The following is a 21347-nucleotide window of genomic DNA, read 5'->3' as shown; positions in this document are numbered from 1 at the left end:
CAGTAAACGATTATCAGGGAGGGAAATGCATCCTTTTCAGGTTGCAGTGCAAACAATGGTACCCTCATCTGATAATCATCCGACACTACATGTTGCTCTAGATATAAAAAATAAAATAAATAAATAAAATAAAATGTGGAAGCATCCATTGATGGGTATGAGTACAGGTTGATCTAAAGATAGATCCATGTTGAGGATTATCAACAACAGTATACAGATAAAGAAGAAAAACCCACGATTTGCAGGCGGTATACAATAACAAATATGCATCCATGTAAATGCAACAAATTCATCACCTCGAGCAGTAAAATTTCACGTTTTTTCTTAGTGAGCTAAATGCTAAAGAAAATCGAAATGAAATACCTCAGAAATATGCACCTGTAGCGACCATTAATGGGGGAAAAATCTTCAGAAAATCGTTCTCAGAAGCAACTACAATGGGGTCAAGAAAGCAAGTAATCAGTTCCAAGTTTTCAAACCAGGAAGCCACTTTTGGCGGCCAGCAACGGAGACAAGTGTGCCCTTCAATTATGTATTTTTTCCTCCAGAAAACCCTCAACTTGTGCAGAAAATATCCTTGGCGGCACCCAACACACTCAGATTTCACAAAAATGTACCCTTCTTTTCTGCATTTTCTTTTAGAAAGTCTCCAAACCCTCCCATGGCGGCACCCAGCAAGCTTCTTGATGAAGCTTTCAAAAGATACGATGAGTGAATGAAGCGTTTAGGGTTTTCATACCCTATATGCATCTATTATTGCCTAAGGCATTTTCGCCTTTGATCGTTATTTTTCCTCTTTTCTAGCTAATCCCCCGTGAAGGCTAAGGAGCTCGATTTCTTTTGTCCCTCAGAATGATAAAAAGATACTTATTAAGTGATTATACATTCACACTTTAATAAGTCATGTAAATATTTTTTAATATGTAAATACTTATTAAGTGATAATGTATAATCACTTAATAAGTATAGAAATAGCATGAGACTAATAAATATAGATAATAAAAATATTCATTAAGATGTTATTTTATTAAAACATTTTAATAAATATTTTTCTTATTTATATTTATGAATTTTTTAAAAGAGATGTGATAAAGATGTTTAATAAAGTGATTAATATATCACTTTATTACATATATTTCTTATCAATATTTTGATAAATGAAATAATTGAAGTATTTATTAAGGTGATTGATCAAATATCATCTTTTAATAAATATTTTTCTTATTTAAATTTATTAAATGTCTTAGACTTAAATGTAAATAAATGAAGTAAGGTATTTATTAAAGTGATGATTTATAAATCACTTTATTGAATATTTATCTTATGTTCATTTATTAGGGGAGAAGAGATATTTTGCATTAATGAAGGCTTGTAGGCCTGTCTAGAGATATTTTAATGGCATTAAATGTGCAATTAAAAGCCTTTATGGTGAGGATTGGTATGAATTCACTTCTGATTCATGTATTTTACCTTTTAGACCTGTTTTAGGTCTTTAAAGGGGGGGTTTTTGGTTGTGCTCGCCCAAGAGGAGGTGGAGTTTGATATTCATTGTTTGCTTTTGAAAAAGCATATATACCTCCTTTGGTCTTCTTTTCAGGGGTTCTTACTTTTTGCTTCTGGCATATTGTAATTTTTTGAGTTCTTTTGCAGAAGGAAGGAGTTTGTAACTCAGGTTTCAGAGAGTTTGACAACTTTGTAACACCTTTTGACAGTAATAGAGCATTTTGCCTTCTCAGATTTCTTCATATTGTGTGCTTTAATGTTGATGCAGTTTCATGTGATGTCTTTGGTCCTTGTGATTGTGTTTCTATCAGCACCTTTATGCAAGAATTTCTAATTATTTGCAGGTCATAGGTTGTGCCAGTTATAAGAGTAACCTCAAGTTGTTAGAAAACATCTTTCCTTCCACTGAGACTCTTATGTTTCAGCAGCCTTATGAAGTGTTGATGCAAAGATTTGAATTTTTGGGTTGTGCAAGAGTTCCTTTCTGTTACTGGTTATTTTGTGTGTTAATCAAGTTTGTCCAAATTTTCAGATATCCAGTTTGGTGCATCACCTCTTAGACAGTGGGTTCATTTTTATGTAATCCTTCTTCCCCTTTACCCAACAAAGTCATTAAGATTTTTAAAATTAGGTGATAATCAGCTAAGGACCAGCTTTCTCTGGAGGCTCATTTCAAGTTTTAGGCAACCCCCAGGCCTAGGAGTGTTCCCATGTGTCACAAGCCTGCCGAGTTGATAGCTTAGCAAACAGGGGTGCAGGTTTAAGTGATAACAAGACCTATTTCATGCTTCAATACAATTCTGTATGAATAACTGTATCATTCCAAAGCATATAAATAAGAGAGGATGAACAGACAAATAGCAAATTAGATGAGAAGAATATAAGGAGTTTGAGATCATATTCATGACAAATTTATGATCAGGTTATATCAGATATAAGGAGTCTTATAAAAGATTTGTAGTGAGGAATTTGATAGCAGAATTGTAAGTAAATAGTATCAGTTTATGGGAGATTTATGATCAGCATAAATCCATTGTCAAATCAGAATGAATGAATGAAGGAGTTTTAATGATGTCCACGAGACCCAACAGTCTAAGGGACTAGATTCTCCAAATTAGCCCAATTTTAGGTTCTTTTCCATGCTGGACCTTTTTTTGTGAATCTTGATTAAGAGATTTGCTGTTTTGTGAAGCCTTGACTCTTCGAAAAGCTCATTCAAACTGCCCACCTTTAGATCGTTAACAAATTGGCTGCGAATGTCTTCATACGCTGCACACTCGATAATGAAATGCCACTCTGTATCTACTGCTCTTTTGTTACAAAAATGCATATTCTTTCTTCCCAATCTTCTTTTGGCACCTTCCATCTACCTGTTTCACATCTCAAGCGGTGAGATCCAGTTCTTAGTTGGGCCATTAGAATTCTGGCCTTTCCATTGATCGCGGATCTCAAATATTCTTTTTCATCGTGCTCCCAAGAAGGGTTGAACTCTCTAATATAGTATGCTTTTTTCCTACCTAGCTGGTTTGTCCTCATGGCATTCCTGAATTTCTCTAACACCCACTTTTTAATCTCCCCTTTGCTGTTGGGACAGTCATGTAAATTTATGTCCCACTTGCTCAACCACTCGCTGTTTTGTTTCTTCCAAGTCTTTTTTATACGATTTAAGTCCTCTTCGACAATCAAGTTGGGCCACCGATGCTTATCCATACTTTCTACCTTTTTTAAGTAGCATAGTACCCGGATGCGAGAAAACTATCAAGATAAGTTCCATCTTCCAAAATTATTCTTAGCATTATGATTTAAATATTATAGTAAAACGTCTTTAGAATCAATGAAATTATATTTATAAATGTATTACAATTCTCACTTTAAGTTAGAATTGTTGTTTCAGGACTAAATAAGGTAAATCCCAAATGGGGACATTACATTATGTGATACAGGAGCATCCAAACAAAAGAATAATCAGCATTGCCGAGCGATTTCGATTTCAATTTTTAACTTGTTTCCACATGCATCTCTATGGTTAGGGTAAACGAAGTGCTAGTCAATTTGTTTTGATTGTGCTTATGACATTGCTTAATACCTAAGCTCTCACCTTTGAAAAAACTCAATGTGCAATTGGAGAGATTCTTATTAAGTTTAGATGCTCACAGGGATTAAAAAATAAAACATAAGAGCATCAAACCATTAAAAAAACCAAAGTTTGCTTGAGAAATGAGGGGGCACTGGAATTGAAAGGGATGACATACCAAACTTTAGCGCAAAATGGAAATGAATGACTGGCAGTGCATAGGAATTTGTCGTTGGAGAATAAAAGATAGAGGAATTTGTAGAGGCTGGGACTGCTACATTAGAGGAGAGATTAATGTGAAAAGACAGTTTTATTTTATTTGCAGCTGCAAAATAAAATAGAGTGTGAGTAGGGTGTGAGAAACAATAAAGAATTTAGAGCCTTTCAGGCTTCAGCATATACCAGCTACGCTAAGCGAGAGGACAAGGGGATGTTGGCATGGAAATGAAGACATAGCATGTAATGCCCGCTAAAATACCCTAGAGAAAATAACTAATCTAACTAACAAATAGAGATAATTTTTTTTTTAAAACACATCTAATGCAACATATTAAGCTACCGTTGCTCAAATGCATTAATCAACATCTACAAGATTGCATAAACATCTTTAAACTTAAACACAACAATGTAATACGCAAACGGAATAACATCTCATCAACTACCAGTCCCTAGGGTATCTCAATGTCATTACTTTAAATAATTCAAGCACCTAAACACATCCTTAACCATGATACCATTGCATCTGTTACGTTCATTCCTAATCAATTACTTTCCTTCTTAACATGAGAATCATTAACTATCATATGCATATCCTAACACATTCCCATTATCCTCTAGATTCATTTTAAAACACCAAGCCAAATGCTTCTAATCCCTTTCATAACCATCTAACATGATTCTCATCTATCATAACATCATGATACCAAAATTAAGCTTTACCTAATGCAAGACTAGTTCATTTCCCATCTAAGAATAAACATACATTGCATTATGATGTTTATATGTAGCTATATATACAAGAATAAGCTCAATAAAGAATTAACATCTTTTCCATTAAGAACATTCATTCTAATGTCTACATGAGCATTTAACATTCTCACTACAATCCATAGGTACACATAAGGTAATCCAACAACATTACTTAATCATTTAATTTCTTTCCAACACTGCAATTGCATACATGAATATCCATCTACAACATTATTCCTATCATAATCTATTACAATTTACAATACATCATGGTCTCAATCTACTACAAGTCCTATTACATATGTCCACAAAATACAAGATACATAGTCTCTTTAACATCCACATCTTTCTCATGATTCAAAATGCATTATTACTATCTTATTACATGGAATATGCTCCAAGAATCCATCCACATGAAGAAGAGATATGAATCCACATCCACGCACACTAACATCCAACGAAGAACATACCAATGGAAGAAGGCATCAAACCACCCGTCCATGTGGAACCAATATGGAACCACCCCCCGTGCTAGGAGATGACACAAGAGCCCAACCTACACTCTGGACCTAGGATGACACCTAACAACCAAGGGACAAGATCAAGCCATATAAACCAACCACATAAAGAGATAAGCCAATCACATAAGAAGGCTAATCGAAAAGTAATAAACTCCCAGAGGTGTACCAACAATCAAGGCATAAGGATCATGGACACATGTAGGGAAGAGTGTCATCACATGCTATCCTCACAAAGAAGGGAATAAGGCCACACTCTGATAGACATGTCTCTACATGCTATGCTCACTAAGAGGGGGAAACATCAACCCTGATAGACATGTGGAGCCATCTCAACCTATGAGAGAATCAAGGGAGTTTGGCTTGCCATCTCAACGACCTTCTCCAAGCTTATCAGAAAATATCCCCCCTAGGACTAAGCGTTTGGGCCCAAAATCAAATTATTATCTTGTTTAGATGAATCCTATTTACCCAACCCATCTAATTAATTGTTATTGTTATCACTTATTTAAACAAGGAAAACCACCAATGTGATCTTGGTAGTCTAGACTTCAAGCATTCTTACAAGGAACCTCATGATAGCCTATTCTCTCTTGACCCTTGGTCATCATGTGGAAGCCCACTCTCCCTAGTTATGTACCAAGACCTTAGGGTAAATACACAAATAACATCACAAGGAGGCTCAATAACAAATAACAATAATAACCACATTCACATATGCCAAAACCATCAATTAAAACCCATATAATTCCAAGAGCCTCAACAAAAAATCAACCAAATCAATTAACAAGAACATGGTATGAAACCATCATATCCAATCATACACAACCGGATCCCCAAAAGCGAGGCACTAATCCTCTCGCTGGAGCTATAACAGGGAAAACCTCTACAACAAGGTATGTCCATCTTGCTGGAGCAATATGGTAATATACACAATCCTCAATGGAAAGGCATTATCCCTCTTGCTGGAGCCAAAATAAATACAAATAACCAAAATCTATGCAATGCATAGATTTGAGAACCTCAAGAACTTCATAAAAAGCCTCTGGTATAAAGCAAAATTCAGAAAATTGATCACAAAATATCCCAAACTGTCAAAATACCAAAATAGGGCAGTTTAGCGCATCTGAGGCATTCTGGAGCGCATCTGCCTGGTAAAGTAGTGCGTCTGACCCATTTTGTAGCGCATAGGACCAAAACAGTGGCGCATTGACACAAAGACTAAAAACTCAGAAAAATGGACTCAGAAGAATTTTCGATAACTCAAGAAGATACATAGGCTTTGAAAAGACTCCAAAATATATCAATGAGGATGCAAGGACAATATTTAATCAAAGAAACTTGGCCATTATTACAAATGGTCGAAAAGACACAGATTTTACTTTACCCAAAACAGGAATATAGCTCCTGGCAACAACAGAGAGAGCCAATACATGACAAATACAAATAGGTCTCCAAAATCCATATGATACAATTCACACAAGCAATATGCTAACCGTTCCAAAACTCTCAAGCCACAAGCAGAATCATAGCAGGCAAGCAATCTCAGGAAATGGTCAAAGAGCCATTCACGGCATCAACAAAACAAATAAGGAAAATGCCAATATATTTTATTCCTAAACTATACAATATAACCTTATTATTATTATTATCCTAATTTCAATAATATTTTTTCCAAATCCCTCGTTGTAATGTCCCCATTTTTCCAGTGATCACTCAGTGGTCCTAGATTCATCTGTTAGCCATCCCCGCAGGTGAAATTAGTGGACAGGGGATGATTTCGGGTGCAAAAGGTTTATACTTAGCCAAAATCTGGCTTGAATGGATTTATATCATATAAACTTTATAATATCATGTTATAAAGTTACTTTTTCTAAAAATAGAAGAAGTTTATTTAAAAGATGTTTTAAAAGTAACTTTATGGAAAATTACCTTGTACGCCCTCCTAGGAGATTATAATATTTTAAAAAGTGGTCAATTCAATCATGAGAAAGCAACCCTCAAGGTGGGCACAACTTTATGAGGGGAAAAGATTCCATTGGAATCTTCAAATGATGCCAAAGAGGTTTAGGGTTGAGAAGAATAAAAGAGCTTTGTACATACAATTTGGGCATTGAAGATTGCTATTTTTTTAGAGCCATTTTGAATTTGCAGGAGTCTGAACTGAATTTGGAGACAGAAACCTTCAGATTTGGGTGAGAGGACGAAATCTCCCTCATGTTTAAGCACATCGAATTGCTTGGAAAGTTCATATTTTTCCAAAAAGGGCCAAAAGTCAGAGTTTGACAGCATTCACAGCAGGGTTACAACCTGATTATCAGATCTGAGCATATATTTGGAGATATATCAGAGTATTATAGCATTTTGGGGCCAGCCATTCATACCCTAGCTGAATCGTACCACTTGGAGCAGCATGGAGCTTCAAGAAAATAAATACAAGGGTTCTAACTTGGTTCTTAGGTACAAAATTTATTGTTAGCAGCAAATAAGAAGAATCTCATTGTTTATTTGGTGAAATTGGTTCATATTGGAGCTACAGGAGCAAATCTATGGGGTAGAAAGCGCACCAAATTGGAGTCTCTCTTGGGGAAAGTTCAGGAATTGCATTGGAATCAAGATTTCTTCACAAATTTGTTTTAGATAATTATTCAGTAGGTGAATAAAGCTCATTGGAGCTATTAGTTGCAGCTGGAGGTGCTTCATTCAATCTTTCCACTTGTTCAGGCCAATAAATCACCTTCTATTCTTAAAATTGGACTCTTGGTAGGCCATTATTGGCTTGGGTTGTAAAAAATAATCATTTATTTCCATTTGTTCTTTGCTGATAAATAAATCAGAAATCTGAAATTCATTTTCAGTAAATTATTCTATGTATTGCATTTGTTATTCATTTTACATTGTCAAATTCCAAAAGTCAATAACACGCAAGTTATCCCAAAAACCTCAAACTGCATTAACAAAACCAAAGTTCCAACCACTGGTCAAAGAAATGATTCAGAAAAACATATCAGATTATTCCAATCAGCATTCGACATCTTTCACCGGCATCAATCATTACACAAACACAGAGCAAACATTTCTTTCCGTAAATGAAATATGTAGAGAGGCAAAATCAACTGACCTGGAAAATAAAAGTGATGGTAAAAGATAATTGATGAAGAGCAATCCAATTCCAAAGCCAGCAAGCTTAAAAAATTCAACCAAGCTCCAAATCGAAACCAAAATGTCGAGCAATCTTCGAATTTCTCAGAAAAAACCAACCCAGGCAAATGCACAGGAAAATTATTAAATAGAAAATTGCATTCAACTATAGAAAAATCCCAGCCAATCAAAATATTCGGAGAAACTATATTACTTACCTACCATATCCCCAAATATAATATTTTATTTACCCAAGGCTTTTAGCAAATAACACCAAGGGGTAGGTAAGAATTATAATATTAAATTACCCAACTAGTAACAGAGGAAATAATAATAATAATATAACTAACCAATAACAATTAAATAATAAATCAAGGCCCAACAAAATAAATCAAAGCCCAATAATAAATAAATAAAGGGCGATTATAAATAAACACCACAATTCAATATAAAATCATAATCAACATTAGAAATAATATTTAAACAACAAATGAATAATAAATAAATAATCAATAAAACACCAAATCTTTAAATCAATTAAATAAATATTAAAGCACTAAATGCATATAACCCAATAAATCGATAAAACATTAATCAAATAATATTAATAAACCAAAGCTCATAAAAACCATAATCAAACAATATAATTAAATATTAAATCTCCACAATAAATCACTCAAATAATAATTAAATATCCAACTATATAATAAATTAATTTTAACATTATTAAACGATATAAATCGATTATTAATTAATTAAATAAATAACCAAGCTTCACGAAGCAACCCGACACAAGGGTCGAACAACAGACTGCATGACGCCACAAGACAACTCAACTGCCATACTAATTGACAAGGATATCAACTTAGACCTAGAGTGTAAGGAAGGAAACTTATGCCATCTTTAATCAATTGCCATTGGGATGAAGACATGCTCAGACTTGTGAAACCAGGTATCAATGTTTGGTACCCGCAATCCTGCAACCATCGATAACCATGGAACAAGATATACAATAACATATATCGTAATAATCAAGCAAGTGAAAGAGAATTACAATGTCATATCATGCTCATGATGAGTGGTATGACATCGTCTCTTATCACATATACAGTCATAAGACAATCACAACCATCATAGCATCAATCCACCAATCATAATCATGGAATAGGATTAGCATAACCAAGATGTCATCATGACCTCGTAAGCAACATAAACCACATATGAATAGTGAGTGCATATAGATCGCTAAATATAAGTCTGATCATCATAATAATCCAGGATATAACATCATCCACATAAATCATAATGTATCATCTGTCAATATGAAATGTCTAAGATAAATCATCATTAGAAATAATCATGAACCTTGTGCCCTAACTAGTGAAATAACCATGAAGCTAATCATTCACCTATCTTCAATAATCAAACCAGAGCATAGAGTCAGCATTGTCACGGTAATCAAAATGAATCCATTAACGTGAAAGAGAGTATCCGTATAAAGAATGAAACAAGAGGCATCAAGAGCATGAATAAATCCAAAATTATTTATCACATCCTCTCATAAAGGATGAATCAGGGAGGGCACTACACAGCAGGTACAGCTGTGCAAGGAAAGATAGAATGTACATTGAGTGGTGCATGGGAACCAAACACAGTGATATCAAGAGAAGAGAAACAGAGCAGCGTTGAGGTCAGGAAAGTGGACCATTGCATGAAATTTGTTTGTTGTTCAGATTGGGAAAAATAGGCTGGAAAGTTTGGAGCAGTCACCAGTTAACTGAGAAATGCCAAAGAGGACTATTTAGAAATTGGATAGTGAAAGATTGAAATTCACTACAGAGTGTATTAAGTGCCTGTGCCTGGTAAATTTAATAAAATCTAAAGACCTATTAAAAGACCTCCAATTTGCAATTTGTTTTGAACATAATTTGTTTAAGTTTTATTTTGCTTTGCTGCAATTATTCTAACCTAACAAGGTACTAGAAATTTGTTCTGCGTCATTATGTAACAATGAGTACTTTTGATATGAAGTGATGTTAGACCTTGATGTTTATCTTTGAATTTTGTATTTAAACATTTATTGTTTAATGTTAGAAGTTGCAGGAATTATTTGTGAATTTTATTGGCAATAATTGATCTATTATATAGTGCTTAACATTTGTCAATTAATTATGCATTTTTCTTGACGAAAAACATTTAAACAAGCGCACAAACCTTATGAGAACATGAAAAAGTCAGAAAGGGATTTTACAGTGGTATGAGAGCTACAATTCCTACCAGCCTGTTGGGGAGCCAATTCTTGTTGCAAATCTACAGTTGCATGACAAAATTTTATTAGTGAATGTCATTTTTAGTAGTTGTATGTTGGTTCAGTGGATTGCACAATGGTGGTTTATCTTATAGAGGACGATCAAAGCAAGGTTCTTGCCATCTTGTAGAAGAGAGATCATGAATTAGCGACCAAAATTCTTATCTAAGAATGATGATGTTGATTGGGATCCTATCTAGGAGGTATTGATAAGAGTATAGAAGGAAAAGATGAAACATGAACAAGAGGCCACCAAAATTGATGATTGGTATCAAGGATTACTGGATAAATTCAAAGACATGGTTTCCTTCGAGGCATTTTTGAATTTACTTGAATTAGAGAAGCCCAGCAAAAGAGGCCTTTTAAACTACATAAGAAGGTCAAAAAAGAAAGAAGAACAGACTAAGGTTCCCAAGGAGAAAAAGAAAATGTACTTAGGAAAGTCTGAATCTTCAGTGCCAAAGATCAAACCTTGTTCCAAGACATCTTCTTCTAGCCAACAAAAGAAGAGTTTTTCCATTGCAAGGAAGAATAATTACAACAAGAATGAACTAAGAAGAAGAAATCTTTGCTTATTATGCAAAGGAACCTGGGAGCCTAGCCACCAATGCAAGGATAAAGAATTGAAGATGTTAGAGGAAAAAATGGAAGTCAGAGGAGGAGAGGCTCAAACAGAGATGGAACAAGAGGGAAATGAGTACTTGAGTTACAATGACTATGATGAGCCAAAGACTGATGAATGCATGAATTTATCTAGTGATGATGAGAATTTTACTAAAGAAGAAGATTGTTAGATTGCCTTCCTAGAGGTCTATTTACAGTTTATTGTCTGTTATATTTACATTTCTTCAATGTATGAAGATGATAAAATAACATTTTTATAAGGATCCACTTTCAATAAAAGTAAGTTTTCTTATTTGTACTTATTAACTAATTACATTTTCGACTCATCAAACAAAACAAACTCTATTATTACAATATTCCAAAGGAAGATACTACCCGCTATATGACTTTTATTTTAATTGTTTCCGTGAGTTTGTGGGCATGTGTTGTATGGCTGAACCTAGCTTTACTGAACCCAGGGTAAAAAGGGAAAATTGCCGAACCCAAACCCCAAATACAAACATGAACCTGGAATGACTATCTATCTATCTGTCTATCTACACACAATCTTTTTTTTATCTGAAAACAGATAAAATAATGTAATAGATAAGGACTAGAAAATTGAAATCTTGCTCTAAAGGGAAACTTAGTATATCTATCTGCTAGTTAAAAATACTTTTTGCATAGAAATGGGGATGATGATGAACAATTTGCCAGTTTTTTTCTAATCCTTGATTGGGTTAGTTCTTTTCACGTGGTTTTTTTGTGTGTGATTGTCATCCATGCACATAATTCAAAGTATAGCTATTTTATTTTGTTTAGGGTATATATCAATGCCATCAGTGATTTGATTTAGCTCATTACAGTTATGAATGCATGGGATTTATATGGTTTCTATAATCCCATTTCTTGAACTATTTCTAACTTCAAAATAGCATTTTGCAGGGACTTCCTGTCTTTGCTCTTGGTTTGGGGCTGAGCACATTTGATAAAGCATCTGTAAGAATAAGTTTTTTAAATAAAGTCCTTTGTTAACTCATCTCTTGTAATCTCTACTTTTATTTAGGTTATATTATATGCACTATTTACATTGATAGTTAAGAATTATGTCTATGTATTTTGTTCCTTTGCTTCCAGATTTTATCCTTTTTGCTGTGATTGTATACCTGCATGTAATGGATTTTTTCTCTTGTTGGTTAAACTGTAAAATAAACAAAAGTTCAATGGCATCAAAGTTTTCTGAGCACATGTTTGGAACTAGCTTAGAATTGTTTCTTTTTCTCTCTTGATAGCTGTATGCCTGTTTGTGGGGTGTCTAAAATGATTTGATAATTTGTTGATATTATTCAGGTTGATAAGTATGTGCAGTCCCATATACAGATAAATGAATATCGAGATTGCGTTGTGTTGGTTAGTGACATCCACAGTTTTTTGTTAAGAAAAAATTTAAAACTAAATTTTCTAGCAAAGATTTTTTCTTGTCCAAGTGTATTTTGCATTTCAAGTTGCAGATAATTTTTGACCTGGTATTTGAATTATTATGATAGCCAGAAGCAACAAAGAAACATGGGAGTTATATTGGTACTTGCTTGAAAGTTTTGGACATGACAGGCCTGAAGCTCTCTGCATTAAGCCGCATTAAGGTCCGTGATTGCAAATTCAGGAAAATTGAATTTTTTTATGTATTGCACATCCAAGCTTTTTTATTTGATAGATGGTTGTGTATGTGTGCCTAACATTGCACTAGGGAAAAGGACATGTGATGGAAGTCTGTTCAAGAATCTTGATTAGAAATACTATTTAGTATTTAGTTTTCTTGCTTCAATTGTAGATTGTTTCTACCTAGGCAACAATTTTTTCTAGATAGAAATCTACTCTTCTTTGAGTTTCTAGACAGTAATTAAGTTTAAGTTGTTGAAAAGTTATTCTAATATAATAAAAAGACAACTTATAATTTATTATTAAATTAGAAAGCTCCTTAAAGCAATTCTATAAAATGATTTTAAGAGACAACTAAGTCGTATTTTAAAGTGTTGCCAAGGGGGAAAAGTGAAATATTAAAAGGAAAAGGAATTTTAAGCGACTTCTAGAAAAGGCTAAGCATAGCAAACAAAATATTATAAAAGGAGCTGGGCTCAAGGAAAAGAAATTATTTTTTGTTATGCCAAGACCCCCTTTTTTGAAGACTTAGCAATTGTGTTCATGTTTTAGCTAGAGAATGAAAACCCTCTTGGTTATGAAATTAGAGGATTAAGATTCTCATGGTTCCCGGTTGGATTTGGGGACAAAAACGTTCATATCCGATAGAAGTGATTACTCTAGGGATTGCATTTGTGCAGGAAGATTAGTTTCAGGAACTTATTTAAGATTTCCAGAATTTGTGCCAAATTAAAGGATTTCTAGGTCTCAGTTGATATTTTCATTTATTCTGTGAATTTTTGAATTTTATATCAATTTATGGTGATTTGCAAATACTATATAATTGCTGGCTTATTTCCTAAAATATTTTTTGTGCCAGCCGTACTTTACTTAGCCATACCATTTATGGTGTAGCCGTACCATTTAAATTGATTGAAAAGGTGCTGATTTATTTTGAAAATTTAGTTGAATAAATTATAAGGAACTGTTTTTAAAGTCTATTTTACAGGATTGTGGACCCGCACATGGTTTGAAACTCCCTTGTTTTGTTTGTGACTACTAAATTTTTTTAGTTTTTGTGGCTGCTGTATATTATATAAGGGATTGCTAAAAGGGATTGAGTCATATTAATCCATTGACCTTTGGATGAAAATTTGAATTGTATTTTGGTTGCCTTTGAAAGTGGAATTGCAGCCGTAGAAGGGGACAAATTCTGACATGGAAATTTATTGTCTCCCTTGCTTCCCTCTCACCCTTAAAATGGCTGTTAAAATTATAATATTCAGCCTGTTTGTGGGTCCTTCCAGCTGTAACAAGGAGATCATAGCGTTATTTCTAAGGTAAATATTAAGAACAAAACATTATGTAATGCTGTTGAACCCAAGGAGACAAGCCCTGCTAGCAATTTGAATTGTCATTTCTCCCTTTCCAATCACAGCCCAAGGGAAGTCAAATATTATTGAATATTTTGGTGCACTTCATTTCTAGCCAACATGATTTAAGCATAATCTTTTTGTGGATCCCAGTTATTATTATTGGCCATATTGTTGTTTATAGTTATTGAAGAAATAAGGTTTGTAAATCAAACTATTTCAGTTCCTTACAGTTGTACCATATGGAAATAGGCTAATTAATATTTACGGGGTCTATTCACTACTGTTGTAGTTGGTAATATATGATAATACGGTGCTTAGTAAGCTGCAATTTCAGAATAACATCTGTAATGCCCTGCCAAGAAACCGTAAAGGTAACAGTTACGAACACTCCAAAAGAGTGCAAAATATATTTTTTAAAATAATACAGAACACATTAACGTAAAAGATTAACTTTACAAAGAAGTTGCACATGTGGAAGACTCAACTTAAACACCTAAAGGGTTTCCAACGAAGATTACTCGATTAATCAAATGAACATTAAGGTTTATTAATCCAATTAACAAAGAGATTGATTAAACCTACTCATGATAGAATGATTACCACATGAACATAGCAATTAAATTCCATAAGAGATTAAATTAAGCATGATTGAATATTTACAACTGCTATTAGTTTACGTCACTAAAGCTACATTCATCATGATCCATATTACTGCATTAAATTAATAACTTCATACCTACAATTAAGATTAATATCACCTAAATTACATTATACATTTTAACCATAAAACCATTCATACATCCAAAATTAAAAGGAACCAGATGAATACATACACCATACAACACAAATTGATAACGGAGTTCACCCCTAATGGGCTACGTCTTCGGGTCCTCTTCAAATGCAAGACCGTTCTATAAAATAAAAGGTGAAAAATATGCATAAAGTTTACATTAATTACATCCTGCCATCAAGGTGTACAAAAGCAAATAATACATATGACCACATAGGGGTCCAAGAGATACAAAAATGATTGAGGCATCAAAGAGGATCCAACTGGAACAACGGAATGAAATGAATCCAAGAGAAGCATCTGAAGCACCCACGAAGCTAATCCATTGCAAGAAGGCACAAACAAAATACCCAATGGAAAGTGGCACTACCACCCTACCATGTGGCCCAAAAAGGAACCACCCCTCTGTGCTAGGCGATAGAACTAAGGCCCTCAAGCAAGCCACAACAAAGCATCACAATGTCTCACATGTACATCAGGTACTCACACAAGACAAAAGCATACAGAGATGACTCTCACAAGAGTGCTCCAAAATAAAGCCAACACGTGACTACACACTAGTGAACATAAGGGAAGAGTGTCATCACATAGCTGGTATGGGTTACCCTGGCAGGCCTCCATAGGCCTCGGCCCCCATCTTGGGTTACCTTTGTAGTCTCTCCCGAACCCCCGACCCCCATCCATGTCTCATGCGGATCCATCAAACCTTTCGTGAGGACAAGGTAGTTGGTTTGCCATTCCAGGCCTTCCCACTGTATCTCGAGTCTGTATTAGCACTCAACCATGAGCGGGGCATAATCAATCTTGATTAGTGTCTCCTCGCTTTTTAATTAAGTTATTAGTTATTACTTAACTTTCGATGGGGTACCCTGCTACCTCTTTGGGCGCGGCCCCCACTCGAAAGCCACTCTTCCTTATGACACTACACAACCTCCAAAGAATCCCCAAGGCAAAACACAAAAGTCAATAACACAAGGAGTTCAGAAAAAACAATAAAACAAAACAAAACAAAACAAAACTAGAAGAATAACTTGATATCACAAACCTTCTACCAAGGTTAAACCAACTGGAGGTGTGAAATGAACAACTGGTCTATTCACAAAACAAGACCACAACCAAAACTTAATCAAATCAACTCGCACAATAAACTTACATTCAACAACATGCCATCATGACACAAGAAAGGCTCTTTCAAATCAACACCAAAATTCATCAATCAGAGTAAACACTCAAAGGAAACACCTTCACTCTAAACACATCCATGCTAAGGAATCATAACGATTGCTTAGAATTTAATTAAAAACTAACATTCTCTAATTGTAGTTCTTTCAAAAACTGACTCTTTCACTTAAGAAAATCCACATTAGGGAATAACGCATAGAAAAGGTCTAAGTGCACATACACCCAATAGACTTGATCAATGCTTGGTTTAAAAAACATACATCCTTATAAGAATGAAAGCAACTCATAAGCTAATTACACCATCATCAAACAAATATAACTCTTTCCCAATTAAAGCCAATTTGGCTATAAACAAAAAATCTCATTTGCATTCAAAATTTCTAATAATGAAAATAACCATTAAATACATTGGAGAATTAAAATCATTATTTAAATCAAAATAAATCTTTTCAATTAAAAGTCATATCGACAAAACATAATTGATGGCTAACAATATAAACTTTATTTTCACAAAATAAATTGCGATTACATCAATTCAATTTTCAAAATACAAATTATATGTACATCTATACATTATCTATTAAAATTCGAAATCCGAAAATAATTTTAAAAATCCAATAACACTAAACCTCTTTTAATTCAAAATATATTTTGAACTTACATATAAAATAAATTATAAACTTACCTCTCTCTCTCTCTCTCTCTCTCTCTCTCTCTCTCTCTCTCTCTTTATATATGTATAATTATAAATCCAAACATATTTTATTCCCAATGAAATCATTTTTATATCGGCAAATAAAATAATGAAGCCAAAACAGAATGCGGGCTTATTATTATTTTTTTCCATGGCGAAATGAAAGGGCGTAGGGTTTGAAGGCCCACGACTATGGTTGTGCAGGCCCATAGCCATGGGCCTCCCCATGTCTGTGGGACTGCAAGCCCATAGCCGCGGGCTTTCCCCACATCTATGGGTTTGTAGGCCCACAACGGTGGGTTGAAACCCATGGCGGTGAGGGGTGGAGCCGCAGGCTCTCCCAAACCCGCCAATTTTTTTTTTTTTTAAATTATTTTATTTTTTAAACAAACTTCCCTGTAAAATTACAGGGTTTAATAAATATATATTTTTTATATACCTTTTAAATTTCTCCTCTGAGAGAAATACAATAGGGGGTATTTTCTATGGTAACAAACAAAGGATCAGAGAGATGCATTTAAACAGTAAATTCATCCAATAGGAATCTCTTCCTGGGAATTATTAAGATTAAAATCTTGTTTTCTATCTGGTGTTTCAATCAATTTAATTTCCTTCACAACACAAACTGGAAAATAACAACCCCCATTTCTTTGCTCTCAAAATTTGGGCAAAGTAAAACCCTCTCTTTTTTAATTTTTTTTTAAAGTCACATAAAACAATCCAACCAGACAGGAAGAAAAGCAATAAAAATCAGTTTTCCCATTTCTTCTTCTTTCCCAATAGAGAGAAAACCAGAATCAAACAACAACCAAACACAAGTAAACAATAGAGGTTTTCAAAAACCCAACCTTTCATAGCTTTCCTGGCAAGAAATTTGAGAAGAGCTCTAGATACTAGAGCTTCCACCAAACCCCCATAACCAGCAGAGAGGAGAACTTTTCTCCAGCATGAGAAGAATCATCCCCTTCTTTACCAAATTTTTTACAATATAAAGCAATTTTCTCTAGAAATCCCATTTAGGGCAAAATTCCACTTATTAATAAACATTGAAAATCTTCCTTTATTAAAAACATTAACATGACATATATAAACCAATTTCTAATATTCTTTTATTTTTATTTTTCTTTTCAACACAAAAGTCAATAATTGATTTAATAACTAATAAATAAAACTCAACTTTTCTTCTCTTTTATTTTTAACAACAATTATTCAAAACATAATTTAATTTTCATTAATAATCCAACATTCATTCTAACTTAGACAATTAAAATAATCGATTAACTAATTAATGACAAAATGATTCTAATGAAATTTATTCTTAATTCCCTTTAATCAACACGGCACATTAATTACTCATTAATTACTCAAGAAGAGAATAATTAAATACACAAAACGCATAACACGCAACACTCAACTGAAACCAAAACAGATTATGACCCACATACCAACGTCGGAAAAGTGGCTTACTTGGCGAACCGACAGGGTAGACAAAAGACTGATGACGCTCACAACGAGCAAGGCTAGGGTTAACATTAGGGCCTTAGAACTACCTCCTCTACTTCCATTAGGTTAATTAGGTATGCTCGGACCTGTGGAGCCAGGTGGAGTCGATACCTTGTACTTGCAATTTCCTGCATCACCAAACCACACATACATATATATACACAAACACGGTAAACACACCAGTGAAGGAGAATCGTGACGTTTCGTGTCTCACCGTGAGTGATGGAAAATCATCTCCTCGTACCCCATACACTCCCACACAACATGACGATATATACATAAAACAACTCGCACGTGAAGCAAATGTGTTAGTCCATCATTAGTAACACATAAATAAACTTGACATTTCATCATTTATAAGGTACAATGCAGAAGCAAAGTTTACAACTACTCATCAATAAGCAATAATGCATAATCAATATCTATTCCTCAATGAGCAATAATGCACAATCATATTCAACAATCACACTCCAAAGCGTCATACCAGAATACACATCACAATCACAATAAATCAACCATCCACCTAAGCCACTGAAAAGTCAACCTTGGTCAACGAGATCAAAAAGGGTTTGAACAGGGTAGGGGTGTTGCCGGGAATAATCATTATGTTATGTTGTTATATTATGTTTATGTTGTTGTCGGTAATAATGAGTTACGACGGTCAGTTAGTTAGCTGACGGGTAGGTAGTTGGAGTTGCGACGGTTGTGTCGCACCCCTTCGGGTATTATATATTGTGTACCTTTTCTTCGAAGTAGGATCATGATAGTCGTGTCAGATATAATATTATAAGCACTTGATGTACATGGACTGTTGAATTAATATAGAGACTGGTTATTTAGTGTATTTCCATTATGTTCTGTGCATTTACTTTCTGCATTTAACCGTTTACCCGAGAGGGCAAACAAGGGGTACTACAACATCTACTAGTTAATATTAATAACTGTTATAACTAAGTATTATGGTATTTCTTTGGCAATTGTTTGGATTGTCCTGCTGAATATATCCACTGGGAATTATTCTAGTTTGTATTATACGAAAACAAATAGAGAGAAGTTTCTTCGGGTTAGTAGCAAACAATTATCTGCACTAAGAGATTTGACATCATATATATCAGATTTATTTGGAAAATGTTATGTGTTTACATTCTGCTTTCAGCTTGTGGCTCAATTAATTGGAATAACTCTTGAAATTGGATTAGATTAGTATTTCATTGATTTATCAATCAAATTGTAATCATTTTTGTGGTTCATCACATATTAGCTTGAAATCGTAAGTCTGGATGGTTATGCCGCCAAGACATGGTTAATTTTTTTTTTTAACATTGAATACAAGAATTGTGCAGTTAGTTGCTAGTAAGATAGTGTCTCAATCCCATATGCTCCCACCTAGCTCAAATCAGAATATGGGTGATCAGAAAGTGAAAGGGCTATGCATTTCATGGTAATATTTGCGAAATTTTTTAAAGTATCAGCTGAGGGGGGAACATTACATATGAGCTGAGGGGGGAACATGAAGTTGTGTTTCCAAATTGACAATTTTAAGCATGATATAAGGATGGAGGACAAGATGTGGAATATTATATGTACGTAGGTATGTGTGTGCATGAAATAAAATAGGGAAATGGTGTAAAAATATTATTAAGATAATACATTGTGCCTTTTTCATAGGAGTTTAATGTCAAGGTAGAGGAAGTCTTTGGGGTAGTACAAAATACCAACAAAAAACAAGGATTAAAGCAATTTAAAAGATTTTTGAAGTTGGAAACAAATTTCCTGGGAAGCGGGGGCTAGGGGAATTAGAGATGAGAAGATTCGGATAGAAAGGCAATAGAGACAAATAGAAGCCAAATGTTATGCTGGCATCGAATAAACCTCTAGTAATTTCTCTATAGGATAGAGAAATGGAGCTTAATATATATAATTCTTTATTACAACTGTAAGCACTTGTCACTAAGGTGACTTTATTACAACTGTAAGCTTTATCTTCTAATAATTCTTTATTATGATTTAAATACTCCACCTTAAGGCTTACTTTAGTGAAAACAAAACATATTAAACTAAATACCCTCTGAACCATGATTTTCAGATTTTGCCATTCTTCAAAAGCTTTTCTTTGAAAACAGACCATACACCAGGTAGAAATCCATCAAGCTGCCTCGAACCTTCGTAAAGGTGTAGCTCTCGAGAAGAATTCCGAAGTTCTTGGATTACCACTTCACCCAACTCTCGAATCACAAATCTCTTTGTAAATGATATTCAAATTTATGCTCAAGTGTGAATTTATATATATTATTATTTCTTTACTAATATTTTCTGTTTCTTATGTCATAGATTTCTGAACATTACATTAATTATTTCGATGCATCCTTAGCACTTCGTTTGCATATACTTATAGTTCTATGCTGCCTTGATCGGTCATGTCTTTTAGACATGCCTGATCAAGACATGTCTTGATCGGTGCATAGACACCGTTTCAATTAATATTACCACTTATCATATGTTAATGCCGATAACTATCGGTCACGTCATTTCTCTTTATCGTGAGTTATACCGATAGCTATCGGTCACGTTATTTAACATGCCGATAACTATTAATGATTGGGGCAACATGAAGTTATATAGTTACCCGATAAATGATCGGGATAAGTTAACAAATAAATGATCGGTATTAACATGCATTTTAGAATGATAACTATTATAGTTATCATATGATAGCATTTATCGATGCTATCATATGATAGCTATGGTAGTTATAATTCTGGTCTGATCACAGCATGAGTAATATTGTCGATTATGCATATGAGATGGTTATAACAAGTTCATTTATTTAATCATGAGGTCTATACTTAAATTGTAGTTATGTCGATAAGGTAGATGATTGAATGAGAGATAAATGAAGTCTCTCATTCAATCATTTATCTTACCGAAGCTACTAAGTTTCAACACTCCCTCTTAGCTAGGGAAGATAATTATAGACCCATGAAATAAGCATCATATTTCTCATAATAAAATGTATTAAACGACTACATAATACAAAGGATCATATCA

At 34.0% G+C, this 21347-nt stretch overlaps 1 protein-coding gene across 4 annotated transcripts in view; it reads left to right on the top strand.

The window, feature by feature from the left end:
* The window catches only part of LOC131042652 (phosphatidylinositol/phosphatidylcholine transfer protein SFH2), a 266397-nt gene that overhangs the window by 122542 nt on the left and 122508 nt on the right, over positions 1–21347 (top strand). For all 4 annotated transcript variants that reach the window (XM_057975973.2, XM_057975971.2, XM_057975970.2 and 1 more), the window contains 3 exons: positions 12062–12115; positions 12467–12526; positions 12664–12759. In XM_057975973.2, coding sequence (XP_057831956.2) covers positions 12062–12115; positions 12467–12526; positions 12664–12759 — 210 coding nt within the window. The remainder of the gene's footprint in view (positions 1–12061; positions 12116–12466; positions 12527–12663; positions 12760–21347) is intronic.

Source organism: Cryptomeria japonica, chromosome 3, assembly GCF_030272615.1.
Source record: "Cryptomeria japonica chromosome 3, Sugi_1.0, whole genome shotgun sequence".
NCBI lineage: Eukaryota > Viridiplantae > Streptophyta > Pinopsida > Cupressales > Cupressaceae > Cryptomeria > Cryptomeria japonica.
The sequence above is the reverse complement of the archived record's forward strand: the minus strand, read 5'-3'. Positions and strand labels throughout refer to the sequence as shown.